Source organism: Hippocampus zosterae, chromosome 1 (assembly GCF_025434085.1).
Source record: "Hippocampus zosterae strain Florida chromosome 1, ASM2543408v3, whole genome shotgun sequence".
NCBI lineage: Eukaryota > Metazoa > Chordata > Actinopteri > Syngnathiformes > Syngnathidae > Hippocampus > Hippocampus zosterae.
In genome coordinates this window covers 7,397,651-7,419,224 of record NC_067451.1, presented here as the reverse complement: position 1 = coordinate 7,419,224, position 21,574 = coordinate 7,397,651, and the positions used below count along the sequence as shown (strand labels likewise).

At 47.9% G+C, this 21,574-nt stretch overlaps 4 protein-coding genes across 8 annotated transcripts; all 4 read left to right on the top strand.

Moving 5' to 3' along the window:
- The first annotated feature begins 64 nt into the window (after window positions 1–64).
- On the top strand, window positions 65–7,454 carry tec (tec protein tyrosine kinase). The gene is made up of 16 exons (XM_052063784.1): window positions 65–265; window positions 1,910–2,113; window positions 2,191–2,295; window positions 3,104–3,185; window positions 3,287–3,415; window positions 3,515–3,794; window positions 3,898–3,963; window positions 4,071–4,125; window positions 4,292–4,374; window positions 4,450–4,583; window positions 4,684–4,758; window positions 5,632–5,803; window positions 5,892–6,173; window positions 6,249–6,367; window positions 6,479–6,636; window positions 6,708–7,454. Exons 2-16 carry the CDS (start codon window positions 1,976–1,978, stop codon window positions 6,789–6,791), a joined length of 1,962 nt encoding a protein of 653 aa, XP_051919744.1. The 5' UTR covers window positions 65–265; window positions 1,910–1,975; the 3' UTR covers window positions 6,792–7,454.
- Window positions 7,455–9,380: 1,926 nt separating this feature from the next.
- LOC127599736 (leukotriene B4 receptor 1-like) lies at window positions 9,381–15,335 on the top strand. 5 transcript variants are annotated; one of them, XM_052063963.1, is made up of 6 exons: window positions 9,381–9,506; window positions 10,326–10,376; window positions 11,353–11,908; window positions 14,028–14,228; window positions 14,307–14,347; window positions 14,499–15,335. In XM_052063963.1, exons 3-6 carry the CDS (start codon window positions 11,363–11,365, stop codon window positions 14,794–14,796), a joined length of 1,086 nt encoding a protein of 361 aa, XP_051919923.1. In that variant the 5' UTR covers window positions 9,381–9,506; window positions 10,326–10,376; window positions 11,353–11,362; the 3' UTR covers window positions 14,797–15,335. The 5 variants fall into 5 exon arrangements, with proteins under 5 accessions (XP_051919923.1, XP_051919932.1, XP_051919916.1 ...); XM_052063956.1 differs by lacking the exons at window positions 9,381–9,506; window positions 10,326–10,376 and adding exons at window positions 10,387–10,564; window positions 10,884–11,087; XM_052063972.1 differs by lacking the exon at window positions 9,381–9,506 and having other exon boundaries at window positions 10,081–10,376.
- A 353-nt stretch (window positions 15,336–15,688) lies between these two features.
- ltb4r (leukotriene B4 receptor) lies at window positions 15,689–18,070 on the top strand. The gene is made up of 3 exons (XM_052063890.1): window positions 15,689–16,232; window positions 16,325–16,601; window positions 17,122–18,070. The coding sequence occupies exons 1-3, from the start codon at window positions 15,763–15,765 to the stop codon at window positions 17,503–17,505; spliced, it is 1,131 nt and encodes a 376-aa protein (XP_051919850.1). The 5' UTR covers window positions 15,689–15,762; the 3' UTR covers window positions 17,506–18,070.
- A 122-nt stretch (window positions 18,071–18,192) lies between these two features.
- si:ch211-63p21.8 (kelch-like protein 33) lies at window positions 18,193–21,558 on the top strand. The gene is made up of 5 exons (XM_052063722.1): window positions 18,193–19,034; window positions 19,115–19,680; window positions 19,781–20,151; window positions 20,237–20,407; window positions 20,494–21,558. Exons 1-5 carry the CDS (start codon window positions 18,290–18,292, stop codon window positions 21,011–21,013), a joined length of 2,373 nt encoding a protein of 790 aa, XP_051919682.1. The 5' UTR covers window positions 18,193–18,289; the 3' UTR covers window positions 21,014–21,558.
- Window positions 21,559–21,574: the final 16 nt, after the last annotated feature.

Here is a 21,574-nt window from a genome sequence, read left to right as displayed (position 1 = left end):
GATTTGAGTTGAACATTTCCTCTCCCACTTTGTGTTCAGTGTTTGTGTCTTTGACAGGAAGTTGACTCGGGGCGCTGCATGCGTATGTCAAACGTATGCGAGGCAGACGGCATCAAAAGGAGAAGTGAAAGTAACAAATTACATGTGACATCACGTAACTTTTTTTTGAGAGGTCATCACATCAGGTCTAAAGCTGCATTTGCTTGAGAAACAGCGTGGAAGAAGAAAATCCAGCCGTGATAGCCACACATGTGGTGCCGAATGTGTAAGTCTTTTTTGCATTTGTGGACCTTTTCAAGAACAAAATTGAGTCGATGCTGTGATTGAATCTATCAGTCTAATGCCGTCTCTCATTTCCTCGGTCCTGCACTGATGAAAGTGGGGCAAATATTTCTCAGTGTGAAACATTCTTTCAAGGAAGTGTGCGTGTTTCGTAGCTCTCAATGATTCGGTTGAAGAAATTAATTATGGCATATTGCTTTCAGTTTATCATGCCAAGACCAACAGTAGTATTTATTTATTTATTTTACATTTCAAGAAATAGATTATTCACAAAAATAAAAAAATTACAGTCAAATTCTCATTGTTGAGTAGCAGACATGTCAGCGGCTAACAGTGCTAATTAGCTTGTTAGCTCCTTGCTAACCGTGCTAGTTAATTATCAGGGTGTCCTGTGTTCTGAATAGTTTACTCACTCTTATCATTGATAAGGAATTGATATTTTGTAGACTTTATTATTGACCCATCTGGCCAAAGGAAAACTTTGGAGCACAACACTGCGTGTATGTCATTACAGTCACATAGTTGCAATAGAGCCTGCTGGATCAAGGTCAGCCAGGGGAACTATTGTAACAAAGAGACTCCATTGTTGGAAGCTGTTTGTTTTACAAAATCGATACAACGCATCTTGATGGGCCCAATATCGTGGATGACCTCAGTTATTTGCTGAAAATCTGGTCTCGCTTCTATTTTGCGGTCAGGACAAACCAATAAAAGCACCACTTTGGCGTCCTCTGGTGGAATTTTGTCCTGTTAAATTTCTTTCATTTTTGGTGGCGTTTTTCCCCACTACCTATATTTGAAATGTCCTGTTTTGTTGGCGGTTCTTGAATACGCATTCAAAAGTAAAAATTTGTTTCGGCTTCTGTCTGCTACCTGACAGCCAGTGTAGACTAATTTTCCTGTACTATGTACCTTTGTGTGTAAATGCCAAGATGTGTTTCATGACCTCATAGTTTGTGTAAAATGATGGTGTATTTGTTCCCTCATGTGTGATGTCACATCAGTTTGTGCTAGCTATTGATAAGCCTGTCAGTTTTTTCATAAAATAATTGGGTACATGCTAGTTGCATCTTGCGACGTCTTTAAGTATCTTCAAAGTCAATTGTTCACAGATGTTCATTATTCATAGCAGGGCTTGCTCCCTATCCCCAGAGAAAAGCATGGGTTTATAATACTTATAAATAAGCATGAGCAGTTTGCTTCTTGTTCGGCAATTGGCAGCAGAGAGGTAAATTGACTTGTACTAATGGTGTCAGCTAGCCGCTAATGGCGGTTAGTTCCTTGCTAGTTGTGTTGGTCAATTAGCAGCTAGCTGCAAGCCGTATCCTTGAGATGTCAGCGAAATGTTGTCCGCTAGCTCTAAGCTAGACCAGGGGTGAGCAATTAATTTTCCAAAATGGGTTGGATGTTCACAGAGATTTGTGTCACAATTAAATGAAACAATGATGCCATTAATGGAGTGAATGGCAAACGGCATGTTGAAAGCCACCGACGTTCAATGGAAAGAGATTTATTTCAACTTCATAAAAACTTTGTGAGGTGCCGGTAAGGGCGAAATGTGGCCCACGGGTCCTTCTTTGACCATAGTCTGTGCTAGTCTAATGACAAGCTCACGGTTGTCCCGTAGCTCAGATCGAGTCAAGTGTCTCGCGTCAGCGTCCGGCCATGCGATGACATTCGAATTGGCGCCAAGATGAGTGATGAGCCGCTGTTGGAAGAGAAGCTGATCAAGCGATCGCAGCAGAAGAGGAGGATGTCTCCACTCAACTACAAGGAGAGGCTGTTTGTCCTGACCAAGAACAGCCTCAGCTACTACGATGGCAAGGCGGAGGTGACGCTACTCTTTTGTCATCATTCGTGCATAGGAAGTAAAGCGCAACTAAGAAATTGTGTTCTTGTTGTCCACAGAAAAAGTTCCAGAGAGGCTCCATCGAGCTAAGTCGCATCCGATGCGTGGAGGTGGTCAAGGATGATGGCGGGCTCAACCCCTGCCAGAACAAATATCCTTTCCAGGTTGGTCATGTGAGCTCATTTACGAAAATGCAGCTCTTTTTGAACGTTACCACGACCACACTGAAAAAAAAGAGCCACTCATCCTCCACCCCCAAAATGAGCCCATATATCGTCAAGCATGAGTGTATCCAAAAAGTCTTCACCGTGCTTCACTTTTTACACATTACAAACTATTCCAGAAAGTGATAGAATATGTTTTAAAACACACCATGAAGTTAAGGTAATAAAACTATTTTTGTAATTTCTACAAATGTATTCAAAAGAGAAGTCAAGTCAAGAATGTTCCCAACCATAAAATGTTTGATGCACCCCCTGTTTGGGGACTATCCCCCCCCCGGGCTAGTTAAAATGGTATAACCCAAGAGGCAAGGTGCGGCTTGCCATCGTTACCGTGAGTTGCGTTTCATGCTATTAAAACATCAGTCAAATGCCATAATGTCTTGTGTCATTAATAACACAAACACCCCCTAGTCTAAGATCAGCATTCTGATTAATATTGCGTTTGTGGAATATGATTTTAAGCGGCTATCTCGGCCGAGGCAACCGCTTTGCCACTTGCTGTCAACTGAAAATGACATCACAACGTCTCAGCGCATAGGTAACGACCAGTCACGGCTTACCTGTTTTCTGGGTTTGTTCATGTAACGTTCGCAAGTACCGCATGTGCCGTCATTGTCAATTCTGTCATTTGGTCGCCATCGACAAAGTGAGAAACGCATTACACGTGTTTCTGACAAGTGGAAAGCTTCCAAAAAGTTACTTGAGTGGACGTACCACGTGGTGCTAATGATTGAAAACAATTCTACAGGTGGTGCACAACACTAACACGCTGTATGTGTTCACGCCAAGCCACAACAGCCGGAGTGCCTGGGTCCAGCGAATGAAAGAAGGCCAGTACTATTTTTATTTTTATTTTTTTGCTTTTCTCAGCATTCAACCGTTGCGCCGCTGTCAGCCAGAAACTTGTGAGATGACGCCCGTCCGTTTGCAGAGATCCGAGACAACCGGGAGATCCTGACCAAGTTCCACCCGCAGTTCTGGTGGGAGGGCGAGTGGCTGTGCTGCCGTCAGGAGGAGAAGCAAGCCCCGGGCTGTGAGGAGTACAACCCGTTTGGAGGTGGTGAGCGGCCGCCTTCCCATCATTCCAAAAGCTTGCTCAAAAATATACGAGACGATTCACACTCTCACTCTTCTTCCCCTTTCCGTTCCTCTTTTGCAGCTTCCAGGAAACCGCTGCCCCCGATTCCCGCCGAGGACGGCACATATGGGAGGATACCCGCCCATTCGCGCGTTCCCGCACACGGCCAAAAGCCCCCCTCCTTCCCACAGCACCTGCAACCGCTCCTTCCCGAGGCTTGCGACTATGGTGAGGAGACCGTGGTGGCGCTATACGACTTTGAGGGCAGCGAGCCGCACGACCTCAGTCTTGTCAAAGGAGGCGAATACGTCATCGTGGAGCGTTGCGATGTCAACTGGTACAAAGCGCGCAACCAGGACGGGTACGGTTGGCAGGTTTTGGGATGCACTCATACGTGTCACATTTTACACACCGTTACCAGATGAGACTTTTAGATCATCATCATCATCTCTCTGCCTACACAGGGAAGAAGGCTACATCCCGAGTAACTACGTCGCTGAGAAAGAATCCGGGAACCTGGCGCAGTTTGCGTGAGTCATTCTAATCACTTTTAGAGAGAAGGCTAAGCCGTTTAAAAGCATGCAGATGAACGCGTGTTTTTTTTTTTTGTGCGCGTGTCTCCGTCACGTGTGCAAAGCTGGTACAGCAAGCATGTCAACAGGAACAAGGCTGAAGAGCTCCTGCGGAAAGAGGTGAGGACTTCTGGGTATCCCCTCCTGATACTTTTTTACAGGTTGTTCTGACAGATATAGTTTAAGTGCATGCAAAATTATTATTTTTTGTGGTCAAATACATTCCCAATATGTTTAAAAATGCTCCTGTGTTCACCACACTGTCTGTGTCTGTCGCCCCCTACAGGACAAAGAGGGCACCTTCATTGTCAGAGAGTCCAGCACCAGGGGAACTTACACGGTGTCGCTCTACAGCAAGTCCGTGGCAGGGTAAGCGCCTTGCCCCCCCCCCCCGTCAACCCGACGGACGACAAAGGATGTCACGATTGTCGCATTGGTTTGCAGGAATGGAGGCGGCGGTATTAAACATTACCGCATCAGGGAGACCAAAGACTCGCCCAAACAGTTTTACCTGGCGGGGAAGCACGTGTTTCAATCTATCGCTGAACTCATCACGTACCATCAACACAACGCCGCAGGTGCACCACAGAGATTCTACTGCTCAACAGTTACATTTTTCCTCACGCACAGTAGATGACGTGCAGCGTAACAATAATAGAACAACTCTCATCACGTCAGGCCTGGTCACCAGATTGAGATATCCTGTCGGGAAAGAGGACAGGTCGGCTCCGTCCACAGCCGGCTTCAGCTACGGTGGGACTTTTGTGTGTGTGTGTGTGTGTGTGTGTGTGTGTGTGTGTGTGTGTGTGATAATGCCGCTTAGATGAAATTAGAAGGGCGGCCCGGTAGTCCAGTGGTTAGCACGTCGGCTTCACAGTGCAGAGGTACCGGGTTCGATTCCAGCTCCGGCCTCCCTGTGTGGAGTTTGCATGTTCTCCCCGGGCCTGCGTGGGTTTTCTCCGGGTGCTCCGGTTTCCTCCCACATTCCAAAAATATGCATGGCAGGCTGATTGAACACTCTAAATTGTCCCTAGGTGTGAGTGTGAGCGTGGATGGTTGTTCGTCTATGTGTGCCCTGCGATTGGCTGGCAACCGATTCAGGGTGTCCCCCGCCTACTGCCCGGAGACGGCTGGAATGGGCTCCAGCACCCCCCGCGACCCTAGTGAGGATCATGCGGTACGGAAGATGAATGAATGAATGAATGAAATTAGATTTACGATATTTATTATGGGGCGGCCCGGTAGTCCAGTGGTTAGCACGTCGGCTTCACAGTGCAGAGGTACAGGGTTCGATTCCAGCTCCGGCCTCCCTGTGTGGAGTTTGCATGTTCTCCCCGGGCCTGCGTGGGTTTTCTCCGGGTGCTCCGGTTTCCTCCCACATTCCAAAAACATGCTTGGCAGGCTGATTGAACACTCTAAATTGTCCCTAGGTGTGAGTGTGAGTGCGAATGGTTGTTCGTTTCTGTGTGCCCTGCGATTGGCTGGCAACCGATTCAGGGTGTCCCCCGCCTACTGCCCGAGGACAGCTGGGATAGGCTCCAGCACCCCCCGCGACCCTAGTGAGGATCAAGCGGCTCGGAAGATGAATGAATGAATGAATATTTATTATGAGATCCTGTCCCATAGAGAAGTGGGAGATCAACCCCAGCGACTTGACCTTCATGAAAGAGGTCGGCAGCGGTCAGGCCGGGGTGGTGCGACTCGGCATGTGGAGGGCACAGCACAAAGTTGCCATCAAGGCCATCAAACAGGGCGCCATGTATGAAGAGGACTTCATCGAGGAGGCCAAGGTCATGATGTACGTTAGAAAAGACAACGAGGAACCCCAGAGGTCTTCGCAATGGCATGTTTGGACAGTTGTATTCTCGCTTTGCCGTCGCCACCAGGAAGTTGTCCCATCCCAAGCTCGTGCAGCTGTACGGCGTGTGCAGCCAGCAGCGGCCCATCTACATCGTCACCGAGTTCATGGAGCACGGCTGCCTGCTGGACTTCCTGCGGAGTCGGCGGGGATACATGGGCGCCGCCTCGCTGCTGAGCGTCTGCCTGGACGTGTGCGAGGGCATGCAGTACTTGGAGAGTAGCAGCTTCATTCACAGAGATCTGGGGGCCAGGAACTGCCTGGTGAATGACGCCCTGGTTGTCAAGGTGTCTGATTTCGGCATGGCCAGGTGAGCGTGCCGTCCTTTGTCGGCCATTAAGAGAATGAAGCGGTTATTGGCAGATCTCCCGCTTTTGTGCCGTAGGTACATTTTGGATGACCAGTACACCTCGTCGTTGGGGTCCAAGTTCCCCGTGAAGTGGTCGCCTCCAGAAGTCTTCAACTTCTGCAAATACAGCAGCAAGTCGGACATCTGGTCCTACGGTCAGACGCCGCGACCGACCATAAACCTCAGATGAATTTTCTTGCACGTTTAACGGATGTCGATTTACTTTCTGCCCTTACCTTTGCATTTTCGTCACTTTGACCGTGCAGGGGTGCTGATGTGGGAGGCGTTCACCGAAGGCCGCATGCCATTTGAGCACAGTGACAACCACGAGGTTGTTGCCTTGGTAACAGAAGGTCACCGCCTCTACAGGCCCAAGCTTGCCACCGAGGCCATCTATGACATCATGCAGATGTGCTGGCAGGAGGTCAGCCCCACCCCACACGCATGATGTTGTTTCTTAGTACAACCAGATGACTCTTCCTTCTGTGTCCACAGAGACCTGAGGACCGTCCGTCCTTCTCCCAGCTGTGCCTCATGATCTCTGATGTCCTGGAGGGCGATGGCACACTCGCTAACTGACAGGTGTCAATATCCACGCCTCACAAAGAAGACTGTCCCTTTAAAACACTTCGCAAACGAGATGACCGCTGTACTACTTAGCCACATCTAGCCAGCAATCAACACAACGTTTTTGAAAACACCGCCAACTTGAGACACAAGTGACCTGACATTTTTCTTGGGACTGTCATTTGGATGGTTTTTTTTTGTCTTCATCCATCCATCCATCGGTTTTCCGATCCGATTATCCTCACAAGGGTCGCGGGGCGTGTTGGAGCCTATCCCAGTCGTCTTCGGGCAGTAGGCAGGGGACACCCTGAACCGGTTGCCAGCTAATTGCAGAGATGAAAAACCATCCATGCTCACACTCACGCCTAGTGACAATTTAGAGTGTTGCATTAACCCACCATGCATGTTTTTGGAATGTGGGAGGAAACCGGAGTACCCGGAAAAAAAACCACGCAGGCCCGAGGGAGAACATGCAAACTCCACACAGGGAGGCCGGAGCTGGAATTGAAACCCGTACCTCTGCACTGTGAGGTCGACGCACTAACCACTAGTCCACCGGGCCACCCCTTTTTTTTAATTATTATTATTTTTTTACTTGGACTTGTGAGCAGAGACTTAAGATTCGAGTGCTGCATAAGTGCCAGCAAGTCAACATACTCAGTAAGCAACAGATTAGCAGAAGAGAAAAAAAAAACAAGCTTCAAGATGTCTATTCCCTCTCCAAGTTCATAAAACAAATTTACTCACGTGTTGTGTATTCCAAACATCCAAACAACATTGCCTTAACCCTTGTAGTGCACCGCTTGCGATAAATGTAAAATGATGTCTTTTAATCAAAGGCAAAGGCATTCAGAAAAACACGAGAGAGCTGAAACGTATGGAGGGGTTCTAAAATGGCCTAAATGTTATCTTTATCTTAATTTTGTCACCGGCTGATAATTCTCAGGCATTGCAGCAATAATAAAAAAACGTTTTGATACCTTAATCTTCACAATTTACATATTTTGCACCGTAGAGACCCATTCTAATTCATATTTTTGAATGCATCGTAAACCTAATGTGTATACATGCATTTCACGCGATTTTTACGTCAATCGCTTTGTTTTCGCTTGGACAGACGTATGCATGCCACATTGTTGGGTTGAGGTCATTCCAATTGTGCAACTTTTAGGTGGCGCCAGAGGATCGCAAATGAGTTTGCCTTTTTGCAGGAGGCTTCAAACCAATGCATTTCACATGAACACGTCCGGTCGGGATTGTTAGTAGGGCTTGGTTGGGACCTCCAGACACATTTTTTTTCCCTTTTGCAAAAAATAAAGAATAAAAAATCCCAAAGAACTAATAAAAACTATATATGTATGGATAGCACAGATGCCGCTGAACATTTTGAGTGTTTGAAAAAAAATAGAATGTTTTTATAACACAAAATACATCATTACAAAAATTGTAAAATGCGTAACTTAAGGCCTTTTTAATTTGGAGCACACAAGGGTTAAGAATGTCCCTGCTTGCTTAATGTTAACACATAATGAAAAAACTCCATTGATGGACTGACAGTTAGCATTAATTATAGCAGTGTTATAACCCAGCAACCCTTGTAGACAGACAATATCACACCGACAGGCATATATTATTTGTCCACTGCAAAGAACAACGAATACCTGCAGGTTATTGAGCCACTGAGAGAGGGAGTGACCCGTCTGTGTGACTGTATTATACTGTCCCCAGATGGCCAAAGTGGGTACACCAGAAGGAGTTTCTTTTTGGTGGCCAGGCGGGAACGGATTATTGATACTTCCATTCATTTCAATGGGGAAATATGATTTGAGGCATCAAGTCTTTGAGTAAAGAGCATGGTCATTGAGTAAATTACGCTTGTATCTTGAGGTACTACTGGACTTAATTCTCAAAATAGTGTCAAGATCTCATTTGAGCCATTAAAATACTTCCAAAAAAAGGCAACAATGTTTCTCATTTCACCCCAATTGATCCCCACAAAATCTACTTTTGAACTTGACACATGCATGAACAATTTCGCGTATAACGATAACAATAATAGAAAGCATCCTGAGCATTCCGTGGCCACCTCTGCTGCCAGTGCCAAGGCTCCGTCTGGCCTGAACTGTCAAAGCGGCGTCAGTGAGAGCAGGTAACCGGCGGTTACCTCAACTGCATTTATGTTTCATGAAGCCATTTTTTAGGCCTACCTGTCACGATGACTCGTTACTTTCCAGAGTTCACACCGGTGCTGGTTTTAACTTGACACTGATACACTCCCGAGTCTTCCATTCGCAGCTTGGACAGTTGGAGGCTTATTTGTCCCCGTCTCAGAGCATCCCTGTTGCACCGCACGCGCCCCACCAAATGATCCGCCACGCCGTCCAGTAGTTGAAAGAGGACGGTGACCTCGCCCCCCCTGAAGAATTCGCAGTGAATCCGAGGGAGGTGAGCGACACGTTGGCACGGCTGGTGAACTTCCAGCCCAGAGTGATGTTGTCATTCCCTCGGGCCCGGTAGGAGTCCTGAGTCACGTTCGCGTCTAATCCGCCCGCAGGAGTCAACACGAGGGTCGCGAGGTCACGAGATGGTTCAGGTATGGAGATCGACTCACATCAGGCCAGCAAGCAGGATGAGCCGGAAGATCGTCATCATCTTCCTGCATCAGTTCCTGTAGCGCTGCCGGATGACCCCAAATCTTTGCGCTCATCGGTGTCCATCTCCAATGTGGTGAGTCAGCAGAATACACTAGAACCAGAACTCACCTCAAGCCGATTCCTTTTTTTTTTCTTAGTCTTGAGGTGCCATTTCCGTCTCATGTTATGTTTTGACAAAGCATCCATTGTTGTCTCGAAACTGGCCACACCGCTTTTGGACGTCAGCAGTAGTTTAGTTTGTATGCGTCGAATGTTCTGTGACCGAAGATCAAGTGAAGTCTCAAAGCTCCAATATCACCTCGAAAATGGGTGTGATCCCATCCCAGCCACTCGTTCTTTTTTGTTGTTTGTTTTTTTTGTGTACATTTAAAACTTAAGCCTCTCTCAGGCCCGCAGCTATGTGCCCACACGACATTGCCACATCGCCTCACATATGCGTTTACACTGCATTTGCCTTTGTAGTTTCGAGAAAGGCACGCGAGTGTATTTTATCACGTAACCCCTCCCGGAATGTTCTTAGAATGCTATCTCGGCCGATTACAATTGGAGAGGCTTTACGAGGGCGTACGTACGACTTGGGGCAAATGTGGGATGGGCGCCTCTCCTGCAGAACCGTCTGGTCCGGTTACTTGAATTTTTTTTTTTGCCTGTGGCGCCAAGCGCTTGCTCATTTCTTGGATTTATGAAGAGCGCGCTCCTTAAAGTTGTCTTGAGATAACTTCTGTTGCAAATTAACACAGCATAAATAAAACCGACTTGATTTGGTTCGCCCCAGGGGGCGCATAAGGCGCATGCGGAAATCTCCTGAGCCTCGGGGCTTCCCATTTTAAAAGAATGACGTTAAAAATACAAATATGAATGTTGTCTCACAATCCTCCCTGTCTGTGTGTAGTCGCTGACGACTCTCTTTGTCCTCGACTGCCGTACGAGACTCAACATCCAGGTAGGTGTAGGCGGAGAGGTAGCGAGAAAGCACCTCCCTCTCCTTCCTATGCCGGCGTGCCGCAGCAGGCGCGAGCGACTCCTCGACGGGTCAGTGGGCGGGAGCAAAGGTTAAAAAGAAGCGCTACGTTGTTCATCTTCAGAATTCTTTTTCGGACGCCCGTCTGTTTCTCTTTTGGGATTCAACAGGTGAGTCTTGGGCTTCTCGGTTTCTCCCTGTGAGTGTTGACGTAACCATTTTACGGCACGCGTAAGAATGAGTGGTGTGCAGGGTGTGTTGTGGCGATAATTCCTATGCTGGTTATGAGTCACAGGAAACTGAAACGCAGCCACACACAAGACAAATATTATTGCGCAATGTCTTAGTTTTGGTAGCAACGCGATGGAGGGTGACTGCAGGAGTTCAGGATATGGCTGAAATACGAGGTGTTTTGTCGAAGCTCTCGGACTGGCCCATCCAAAAGAGATTTTGCAAATCAGAACATTTTCTTGGTCTGTGTGGGGCCAGACAGCCAGCCGGGTTGTTGACAGAGATCTTGCGCCAACTTCCTCCTTCGACATCTTGCGGTCGCTTCACCATGGCAGCGCGCCTGCTCTCAATCTCCTGAGCATCCGACACTTCCTTGCAGAGAAGAGTGCCACCCTCCTGGAGCAAAAAAAAAACTTCCTAACTGCCCGGGATTTTTTTTTTTCTCCTCTGTCCCAAGCTCAGGTAGGGGGATTTAGAAAATTTGGATGACAAGTTGCTTGCGAACATTTCTTTGATTTATTTAGCAGCGTTGAGGTCGGTTGGCGGTAAAGAGTAGAATGTTGCTCAACCTCGAGCGTGTCTGGTCTGGACTCTGGAATTAGGAGTCTCTGTTAAAACCCGTTAAGATCACCCCTCCCTGCGCACAAACACACTTGACAAAACCCGCGCGTGCTCAGCCATGTCGAGCTTATTTTTCTTGCTTTATTTCATTTTTTTTTTCCTGCAGCTGCGCTCCGATGGCGCCAGCCAACAGCTCCACGCCGCACCTGGTGAAAAACGAGAGCATCGTGGACAGCACGGCCGGCACCACCGTGGGCGCGCTCATCCTCGGCCTGGTCTTCCTCTTGGGCTTACCCGGTAATCTCTTTGTTATCTGGAGCATCGTGGCCCGGGCCCGTAAGCAGACCATCACCACCCTCTTCATCCTCAACCTCGCCGTCGCCGACGGTTCGCTGATGGCGCTGACGCCGTTCTTCATCGCCTACTTGGTGATGAAGAGGTGGGCGTTTGGGACGGTGATGTGTAAGGTGCTCTTCTACCTGTGCCTGGCCAACATGTACGCCTCCATTCACATCATCACCCTCATGAGCCTCTATCGACTACTGGCCGTGCTGCGACCCCACCGCGTCAGCTCCCTGGTGGGCCACAAGACTGTGACGTGGACGCTGGCACTCATGTGGGCCCTGGTGGCCTTTGCTTCTGTGCCCGCCATAGTCTTCCGAGACGTGAGGACGAGTGCCGACCGCGCCATTTGCGACTCCTACCATGACGAAGACAGTCACGTGAGTTTTCTCAGCTTTTTATTTTCGCGTCGGTAAAAACAAAAGGAAATAATGAAATAAGCCCGTCTATGTGGGAAGTTTATTTCATGCTGCTTCCACCATTTAGGTGGATCAGAATTTTGATTACCTGTCAACCTCGGCTAATACCTGCCCTTATAAGATAAGATAAGATAAGATAAGAAAACCTTTATTAGTCTCACAATGGAGAAATTCCCAATTCACAGCAGCAAAGTTATGAAAGTAAGAAGTAGAACAACAAAATATAGGAGCTGCTGGAAAGGCAGCCACTCTCGCGGCGCCATTTTGAAGTCAAAATAACAAAAAAAACATAAGACTTATAAATGATTATGATTCCCCTTACAAAGCAACAAAAACCTGTACAACGGTTTACCGCGCATGCGCACATCATGCTTTATCAATCTGACTGTATGCAGCGATGAAAAAAAACAAAACGATTGAGGATTACTTTTGCTGGTTTGCCGTGACAATCGTAGCGATCGACAAGGGCATTGTCGTTGGCTACCAGCAGGTGAGACGATCTGGATTTGAGCCAAAATGGTCTTTGTGAGATCGGTTCACAATTTTTTTTTCCCTGTATAAAAGTTGGAATACGTCGTACATGATTTGAAATGATTAAAAAAAACGTATAAAATACGGGGAAAACGTTCAAGTTGATTTTGATAAATGACTATTTTGCAAAGTACAGTTGCTATTTCTATATCTATCTATCTATCTATCCATCGATCCATCTATCTATCTACATTCATTCATTCATCTTCCGAACCGCTTGATCCTCACTAGGGTCGCGGGGGGTGCTGGAGCCTATCCCAGCCGTCTCCGGGCATTAGACGGGGGACACCCCGAATCGGTTGCCAGCCAATCACAGGGCACACAGAAACGAACAACCATTCGCACTCACACTCACACCTAGGGACAATTTAGAGTGTTCAATCAGCCTGCCACACATGTTTTTGGAATGTGGGAGGAAACCGGAGCACCCGGAGAAAACCCACGCAGGCCCGGGGAGAACATGCAAACTCCACACAGGGAGGCCGGAGCTGGAATCGAACCCGGTACCTCTGCACTGTGAAGCTGACGTGCTAACCACTGGACTAATGGGCCGCCCCTATCTATCTACAGTATATATAATTTTTTTTACTACACTGTGCCAAAAAATCTTTTCTAAAAATAAATTACACTGTTCAACAAAATTGTATTTTTTTAAACAATAGATGTAACTTTTGATTTTTTTTTGTTGTTTCACTAGGAAATCCTGTTTTCACAACAACAACAACAACAACAATAATAATAATAATGATGATACTAATGACGATAAAGGGTGAAAAAAGGAAGTGCAAGTACAATTACCCCAGGTATCAGTATCGGGACGATATTTGGCCTTGTATCAAAGTAGAAGTACCTGTACTTGCAACGGCTGGCAATACCTGTATTGGCCGCCCTCTTGTGGTCGTTTTATGGTCAGGACCTTGAGGCACACATATCTGACAGATGCCTATTAAGATGAAATTTCTTCCATGTAGCGATAGAAAGTTGTCATTAATATGTGAAAACGCAATATAAATCAAGATGTATTGCATCATGGGATATATAGCTGTTTCTTTTAAAATTATCGGTCATTGTTTTTGGGGACATTTTCTGTACCCAAAATACTAGTGTTATCGGTATTTGGTATTGGTGATGATTCAAGAGTTGACTACTCATACTGGTATTGGTCTAAAAAAAGAAAAAGTGGTATCGAACATCCCTAATATTTAGTACTCTATACGATTTAAGCGTTTGGTTTTGTAACCGATTTTTTTTCTCTTCTGAAACGTCACAGCTATAAAATACAACTCATCAATTTGTAAATACAACAACCGCATAGAACATTTAAAAACAAACAAACAAAAAAGAAAATATCTCCAAAACCTGATGTGCTAAAAAAAAGGATCGACATTTATGAAATCAGCATCAAAAATACATTTTAAGACACTTACGGCCATCTCTGATTAAAACGAGTTGTCGACCGTTGTCCACCAATTTGATGGAGGATGACTCACCCAGCCTTGAGCACTCTCTGCACAACATCATCCACAGGTGGTTGTATCCTTGTGTACAGACGGTCATCCAGTACTTGCTGGAGCTGGTTTTGGGCTTCCTGATCCCGTATAGCATCGTGGTGGTCAGCTACATCTGCATCCTACGCCGCATCCGACAGACAAAATTCCGCCGACGCATCCGGAGCGAGAAACTCATCCTGGCCATCGTGGTGACTTTCTGCGTCTTCTGGTTGCCCTACCATTTGGTCAACATGGTGCACGTAAGTGCCGATGTACATGGCACGCGCATGTGGCGTCCGCAGACGGATTGACGTGACGGTTTTTTTTTTTTTCCTTAGGTCACGTGGGCGCTCTGTCCCGATGGTTCTGTCAAAACAATGTAAGCCGTCACGTGTTCTTTTCATACCTTTGTTGTCTTGATTATGATTAGAAGTGAGACTCCAGCTTCCTGCCTGTCTGTTGTTTTTTGGATTTACCAAGCTGTCCGTTTCATCTCAAACTGCCATTCATGAGAGCTTGTCATCCAAAAGGTTGGCGAAAATCTGGCACCGGAGCCGCGCAGTCACGGCCTCGGTGGCCTTCATCAGCAGCTGCATCAACCCGGTGCTGTACTTCTTCGCCGGCAAGTCATACATTCGCCGTGAGGGTCTGGCTTTCATGGCCCGCCTGTTCGAGGCGGCCGGTCTGGACTCGGTCAGCAGAAAGAGTCGTCAGAACAGCCAGAACAGCCGCGACAGGGACAAAGAGGTGGATGGCGTTATGCTAAAGGTCAAAGTTCACGAGTCCAACTCGAGCGCCACTGTCAAAATACCGAAGCCCCAGACGTGACGTCGAAGCCTCAGAGGTCACGCCGGCGCCGCCCGGCATTTTTGAATCTCTCGTCCGTCCATTGACACAGCGAGCTGTCCTGATGAACAATGAGGACGGCAAATTGTTATCGTGCTGGAGGTCCGAAGAAAAGCTCTGTCACTTACTCACTTTTCCTGGCATGGTCTGTGGTTCTAGTACTGTATGTACCGTCTTATGCAAAAATTGTGTCTGTGTGGCGAAAGAGGTCCAAATAAACAAAATGGAAAGTATTGTTCCAGTTGCACCATAACACTGTTACAAGATGACGAGTTTTTTTTGTGTGTGTTTTTTTTTGGGGGGGGGACGTCATGTATTGTCGGTATTGTCGTCAAGAAAGTTCATCATGTTTTTCATGTGCTGTTCATTCATGTCCCGCTTGCACAACCGGATGCCCTCCTGTTGGGTAAACCTGTACAAGCAAATGACATCTCATACTGCACACTTGTATTTGAACAACAGAACTGCCTCGCATCATAGGGAAAGCTTTTTCCAAATATGTCGGTAATCAAAACCTAGGATTTTTTTACAATCGTCGTTCTTGAGAATGTGCCAGTGTACCTAAAAATTGTCCATTGACTACAATGATGATTTTTGGGCCAATCAAAAATCATCATTGGAGTCCATCATTGTCGACAAAGCATCCCGCATTATCCCGCATTATCCCGCATCTACTCAAATTGTGTTCTCTCAGCAGGACATGAGAGTCTCCTGCTCATCTACTCTGGTAACTTGATTTTATTTTGTTCATACTTGACCATGTTTGGAATGTCCAACTCACTGTTCACCGTGTCCCGCGGGGCTCTATTGTGAAAGTGCAATGTTGTAACTTCAGCACAGAGCAGCTTGCCTGCCTGCTGTTAATTCAACATATCCTGTTTCCTGTTCAAATCTCTGAAAGGTCGCAAACGCCAGTCAGGGAAGTCAAAGCGTTCAACGGATGAAGCGATGGTTTCCAACAGCACCGCCGCCTTCTCTCTGCCCGTCAGCACCTCAGCCAAAGTCGGCATCGCCATCCTGACCTTGGCCTTCGCGCTGGGCTTCCCTGGGAACCTCTTTGTGGTGTGGTCGGTGGTTTGTCGTGTCCAAAAGCGCTCTGTGACGTGCTTGCTGGTACTCAACCTGGCCGTGGCCGACGCCTTGGTGCTGCTCACGGCGCCCATATTCCTGCGTTACCTTGCTGGGGGGCAGGGATGGGAGTTTGGCTCAGCGGCCTGCAAGCTGGTGCACTACCTGTGCAATGTCAACATGTACGTCTCCATCTACCTCATCTGCCTGATGAGCATGGATCGCTGGCTGGCCGTCTCCCGGCCTTTCATGTCCCAGAAGATGCGGACTAAGCGCTCCCTGCTGATTCTCCTCCTGGTAGTCTGGATCATGGCGTTCCTGCTGTCCCTTCCGATGCCCTTCTACCGCAGGTTAGTCCTGCATGTGCGCTGATAGTGCGGTGCGACTTGTTTACAGCTTTGTGTTCCTGTGTATGTGTGTGTGTGTTTGTATCTGCGCGCAGCAACTTGAGGAAAGTGTTCCCGAACAATGCCACGTTGAGGTTTTGCATACCGTACCACTGGCGAAGTGTCGGTCATCAGGTCTTTCAGTACACCTTCGAGACCATCATGGGCTGCCTGGTGCCCTTCTCCCTCATCAACACGTGCTACTCATCCGTGATCTGCCGCCTCCAGAGCGCCATGTTCCATCGGCGGGGTAAAGGCAGCCGGCTGATCCTGATGATCATCTGTACCTTTGCCATTTTCTGGCTGCCGTATCACATCGTCAACATCATCGAGGTGATTCCGTCAACCTCCTAGGTCAGGGGTCGGCAACCCAAAATGTTGAAAGAGCCATATAGGACAAAAATTTATTTTGTGATTTCCTCGCTTGATTTTTTTTTTGTTTTGGTGAATTATTTTCGCTTTTCTTAGTATCAGTGAAGTGATCATTAATTTCCGTTTTTCGGAGGCTGTCTTTGAACGCCTCTTGAGTCAAACGAGAAGAGAGAAGGCACGGAGTCAGACCCAGACGTGTCTGTGTTTGTCGAGACTGTTTAAAGGAGAAATAAGGTTTTAAAAAACCAACACCACAGCTCTCCTTTTTCGGAGCTGCAACATTTCTCTACATCTATTTCAGCTATATTAGCCTACTATCAAAAGCTTTTTCCATTTTCAAACATGTTTTCTAAAGCTCCAGGGAGCCACTAGATGTCGCTCAAGAGCCGCATGCTCTGGAGCCGTGTGTTTCCGACCCCCGTCCTAGATACAAGGATCGAGGATCCTTCCGGCATTTAATCCTTTGCTCCCCTTCCGGCAGGTGATCGGCCTCTCGCAGGGCAGCCAACCGACCGTGGCGGCCGCCCGGGTGGCCCGTCCCAACGTCACCGCCTTCGCCTACTTCAGCAGCGCCGTCAACCCGATTCTGTACGTCTTCGCCGGCAGCTCCCACATCCGCCAGGCCGGCCTCAGCTTCATGGGCAAGCTCTTTGAAGCCACCAACTCGGAAAGCAGGAGCACATCCACTTTCGGCCGCAGCGGACGCACCAGCTCGTCGCGGGACGATGGCTCCGTGCTGCAGACGCTGTCAGTCAAACTGGGGAAGCCGTTCAGAGGCAGGCAGGGAGACAACAACAGTGTGGCGGCAAGAGAGACGGACCAACCGGAACTCAAGACTCTGGCAAGTGTTGAGCCGTTAGAATAGCGCACGTGATCCATACTATGATCACTTTCCTTTGCGATTTGACAGACTGTACTCTTGGTTTTCCTTTCAATCATTAACTTATTCAGTACCAGCCAATTCAGTATCAGCCAATTCCAAAGACGTTTAAAAACGTCTTTGGGAGTGAATGAGTTAATACATAAAATTGCACCCACTTCCAACTTTCACCAGAACTTAGGGTGCCTTGACAAAGCTCGTGTTGCTTCATTTTAAATGACAATGTGAGAGAGGTATTCATTTAAAATTATGTTTATTACTGTTCTATCGGTTCTACAGTAGTGGTGGGAATGTACAACTGGAATAACAGAGAGCTGGTCCAAACATAAATTGCTCAATCAAGATCTATGGCGACAAACAGAAGATTGCATCTGTGGAAACACACTTCCTATCTGTTTCATCACACGTTATTTACCAAACGTCGCATGATAGCTTAGGGTAAAGTCGGAGGTCGTTTGAGTCATTTTGACATTTAGCAGAAGCTTTGCATGAGAAAACTGATGTTTGGAGAGCGGCAAAAGTACCAAATAAAGTGCTTGCTGGAAAGTAATATGCACCTCTCGACTGTGAATGTGGCGAATGCGAATACATGATTGCGCCAACTTGGTGTGAAAGTGAATCTGAGTGACGGCCGCGCTTAGAATAGCAGCTTGTTGACGTCCAGCGGGAGTGTGAGCAGACAGCGTTGAGTCTCACGGTGAGAGAGAAGAGTGCATGAGGCACACTTTATTTGATTTTTTTTTTTTTACCTTGCTTGGTTGAAATTCACATGGAGGCGAGCGGGAGTGGCCTGCCGGCGGAATGGGACGAGCAATGGCGGAGCGAGAAGGAAAGGAGGAAACGAGTACTAGGAGAAGGAAGGGAAGGCGTTGAGCAGGACAAACGTGAGCTCCGAAAAATTGTGGCCTTCAATGACTCTAGATTAGGTCTGACAAGCGAGAGGGCGGAACCGGGCGGATCCAAGCTCGAGGAGGACGGAGGGCGCGTCGATGATGTCCGACGCTATCCGAGCGAAAGCTTTCCTGGTGAGATGTTCAAGGTCTTGAGGGAGTTACTTGAATCGGGTCTCCTCACGGATCTGACGTTGACCACAGAGGATGGGAGCAGCTTTTGCGTTCACTCTTCCATCCTTGCTGCTGTCAGCTCTTTCATTGAGGCGAGGGTCAGGGTAGAAACTCAAACGTGCGAGGTAGCCGCCCACCAGTGGTGTCTGATTCTAGCTCCGGATGTGGATCATTGTGGTCTACGGGCAGTTGTGGAGTTTGCCTACACCGGGGAGCTCATAGCAATGGGTGACACCCGACCCCAAATTGAGGCAGCGGCTCGTGCACTCGGAGTTCCGAGATTGTTGGACCTCTGCGACCAAACCGCTGGAGCGAAGGCAGATCTGAGAAAGGAGCAAGCAATCTCTGCCGAAGAGGAAATGCGACGAACCCTTCGTTCCATCCAGCAGCTCTGGGCAGACGGTGTGGGCTGTGATGTCATTTTGGATGTGAACGGAGCTTTGTTCCATGGTTTGTACAATCGGGCTTTTTCTGAAGTGTTGATATTTTGGTTGTTGCTTCCGCTCGGACTGAACAAGCTCGTCTGTCAGTCCATAGGGTGATCCTGGCAGCAAGCAGTGACTACTTCCGAGGCATGTTCACCAGCGGGATGAGGGAGTCTCGTCAAGGTCGCGTTGCCCTTCCTTTAAAAGTCATTCCAGAGATGGCTGCTTTGATTTGCTTCTCCTACTGCGGGACGCTTCCTGTCAACTGGGACTGCGTCTTTGAGCTCGCCTGCACGGCACTCCGGTTCCAGTTCCGGTCAGCCGTCTCGCTTTGCCTCCTCTTCATGAAACGGGAAATGGGAGCGGGTTCCTGCCTGGATGTGGCTTCTTTTGCCGAGGCTTACGGGATGTCAGAGCTCCTTGAGGAAGCCAATGATTACGTGCTGCGAAACTTCTTGGAAGTGTCTGCGACTGAAAAGTTTCTGGACCTCCAAGCTGAGAAGCTTCTGGACTTCCTCTGCAGCGATGGTCTCAGCGTGCCATCCGAGCTTGTTGCGTTTCGAGCATTAGTCTCCTGGCTTGAGGTGGATTCTGAGGAGCGACTGGGGCATGCCTTTAAGCTGATGAGAGGAGTTCGCTTTCCCCTCATGACCTTTCGAGAGTTCAGGGAGGTGAGTGATTGTCTTCAAGAAAGCATGTTGATGGATTGATTCAAATGGAGTCACACTCACATGACTCACTCCTTCCTCCACTTTGTGGTCATTGGTCTAGGTCAGGGCCATAAACCTACGCTTAGAAACCAAAGATGTGCAACTTCACGGTGCTGCTTTTAAGGAGTTTGGATCAACCCTCTCAGTGCAGGATCACTGTCGAGTGAGGCGCCCCAAAGACTCCCTACTTCTTGTTGGTGGGGACCAGCTGGACCAGGATGTGGGTCAACGCGTACCAAGTGGCGAAATTTGGTTTGTAAACTCCTTGCGCTCCGGCATAGGCCTGGTGAAGGACATTGAGTGGAGGAAGCTGGCCCAGATTCCAGATAGGCCAAAGTTCAGACACGGGGTCGCAACCCTTAGGGGGCGGTTGTTTGTGATCGGCGGATGTCACTTCTATGCCAAGGACGACGTCATGAAATCGACCTACAGGTGAACTCTGCCGATGGGCAGCCTTTTAGCGGTTCCACGGTGGTGCGTGGTCACTCACCTCTATCTCTTTTTTTAATCATACTAGCTATGAACCCAAGCAAGACCTCTGGAAGAGGTGCACCGACATGCAGGAATGCCGAAGTAACTTCTCAGTGGTGGTGCACCAAGGTCAGCTTTGTGCCATCGGTGGAGATAAGCAGCTCAACACTAATTTAAACAGCGTGGAGATGTACAACACGGAGGCCGATACCTGGAGGTGCGCTTGAGCGGGAAGCTTATCGATAGCTTGTAACATTAGCTTGATTTATTTTCCCCTCTCGTGCTGATCTTGGATTCTTTCAGCTTTGTCCGTCCTCTGAACCATCCACTCAGCGGCCAAGCTGCCACAGTCCTCGATGGAAGGGTGTTTGTCTCCGGAGGTTTTGACCCCCAGTATGTTTGCCTTGCTTCCTTGTTCGTGTACGACCCTGATGCAGGAAGCGTCCACATGGCAAAAATGACTCAAGACCGAGCCCAGCACTGCATGGAGGCACTGCGAGGTTGCCTTTATGTGGCCGGCGGCGTGTGCAACCTCAGGACGTATTACACGGACCAACTCACCTGTGAGGTTTACAATCCCGCTGTTGATTGTTGGACGACCTTTGCGCCGCTGCCCGTACCTCATGTGGGCGCAGCCTCGGCCATCTTGGAAGAGAATATCTATCTCCTGGGAGGGTACTGCCAGGAAGACTACAGCGAATCTGGACTGGTCCACAGGTTTAACCAGATCACGCAGCGCTGGGAGAGAATGGGAAAAGTCCCAGCAGCCGTTACTGATATTCGAGCCTGTGTGCTACAACTACCCCAACACTTGAGATGGTAGCTTGAAGGACTGAAATGTCACTTCTGTATTGTCTTCCTTACCACTGCGTTGATAAATTTGCATGGGACAGAAAAAAAAATACAAAATAAAATCCATTGAAGCTTGCAAAGCAGGCTCAGTGAACAGAAAAAACCCACGGCGACATAAAGAAAACACTGACTTTCATATGAATAGAGGAACAATTGACCCCGCCCCCCTCTCCCCCGCGGTTGAAGCCAGAGGACAGCCATCTTACGTTGCCAATGGTACTGACATGGGTTTTGCTTTCATTTCATTGTTGACGGTTCTGACAACATGATGCAAATCTTTGAGTAGCACCTGGAAGATACACCTTATAAGAGAATATTTATAATAGTTTTCTTATCGATGAAATGCGTATGCAGCGCCTCTCCTGGACTTAAGTGGTACAACGGTTTGGGATACACTGTTATTTCTGCCATGGAGACAAAAAAGAAAATGGCCACTTTTCTCTCCTGCGACTAAGTAGCATGATTAACCGTTTCTTGCACACTGTAACCTGAAAAGATAATAAACTGTCCACTGTAGTAAATTATATGTAGA

Coding starts and splice junctions, on each gene's coding strand:
- LOC127599736 (XM_052063963.1), top strand. CDS start 11,363: ATGGCGCCAGCCAACAGCTCCACGCCGCACCTGGTGAAAAACGAGAGC. Junction 14,229..14,306: donor ATTTGGTCAACATGGTGCAC/GTAAGTGCCGAT, acceptor TTTTTTCCTTAG/GTCACGTGGGCGCTCTGTCC. Junction 14,348..14,498: donor GATGGTTCTGTCAAAACAAT/GTAAGCCGTCAC, acceptor GTCATCCAAAAG/GTTGGCGAAAATCTGGCACC.
- tec (XM_052063784.1), top strand. CDS start 1,976: ATGAGTGATGAGCCGCTGTTGGAAGAGAAGCTGATCAAGCGATCGCAG. Junction 3,964..4,070: donor GGGAACCTGGCGCAGTTTGC/GTGAGTCATTCT, acceptor ACGTGTGCAAAG/CTGGTACAGCAAGCATGTCA. Junction 5,804..5,891: donor GAGGAGGCCAAGGTCATGAT/GTACGTTAGAAA, acceptor CGTCGCCACCAG/GAAGTTGTCCCATCCCAAGC.
- si:ch211-63p21.8 (XM_052063722.1), top strand. CDS start 18,290: ATGGAGGCGAGCGGGAGTGGCCTGCCGGCGGAATGGGACGAGCAATGG. Junction 19,035..19,114: donor GAACGGAGCTTTGTTCCATG/GTTTGTACAATC, acceptor CTCGTCTGTCAG/TCCATAGGGTGATCCTGGCA. Junction 20,408..20,493: donor ACGGAGGCCGATACCTGGAG/GTGCGCTTGAGC, acceptor GGATTCTTTCAG/CTTTGTCCGTCCTCTGAACC.
- ltb4r (XM_052063890.1), top strand. CDS start 15,763: ATGGTTTCCAACAGCACCGCCGCCTTCTCTCTGCCCGTCAGCACCTCA. Junction 16,233..16,324: donor CCGATGCCCTTCTACCGCAG/GTTAGTCCTGCA, acceptor ATCTGCGCGCAG/CAACTTGAGGAAAGTGTTCC. Junction 16,602..17,121: donor ACATCGTCAACATCATCGAG/GTGATTCCGTCA, acceptor CCCTTCCGGCAG/GTGATCGGCCTCTCGCAGGG.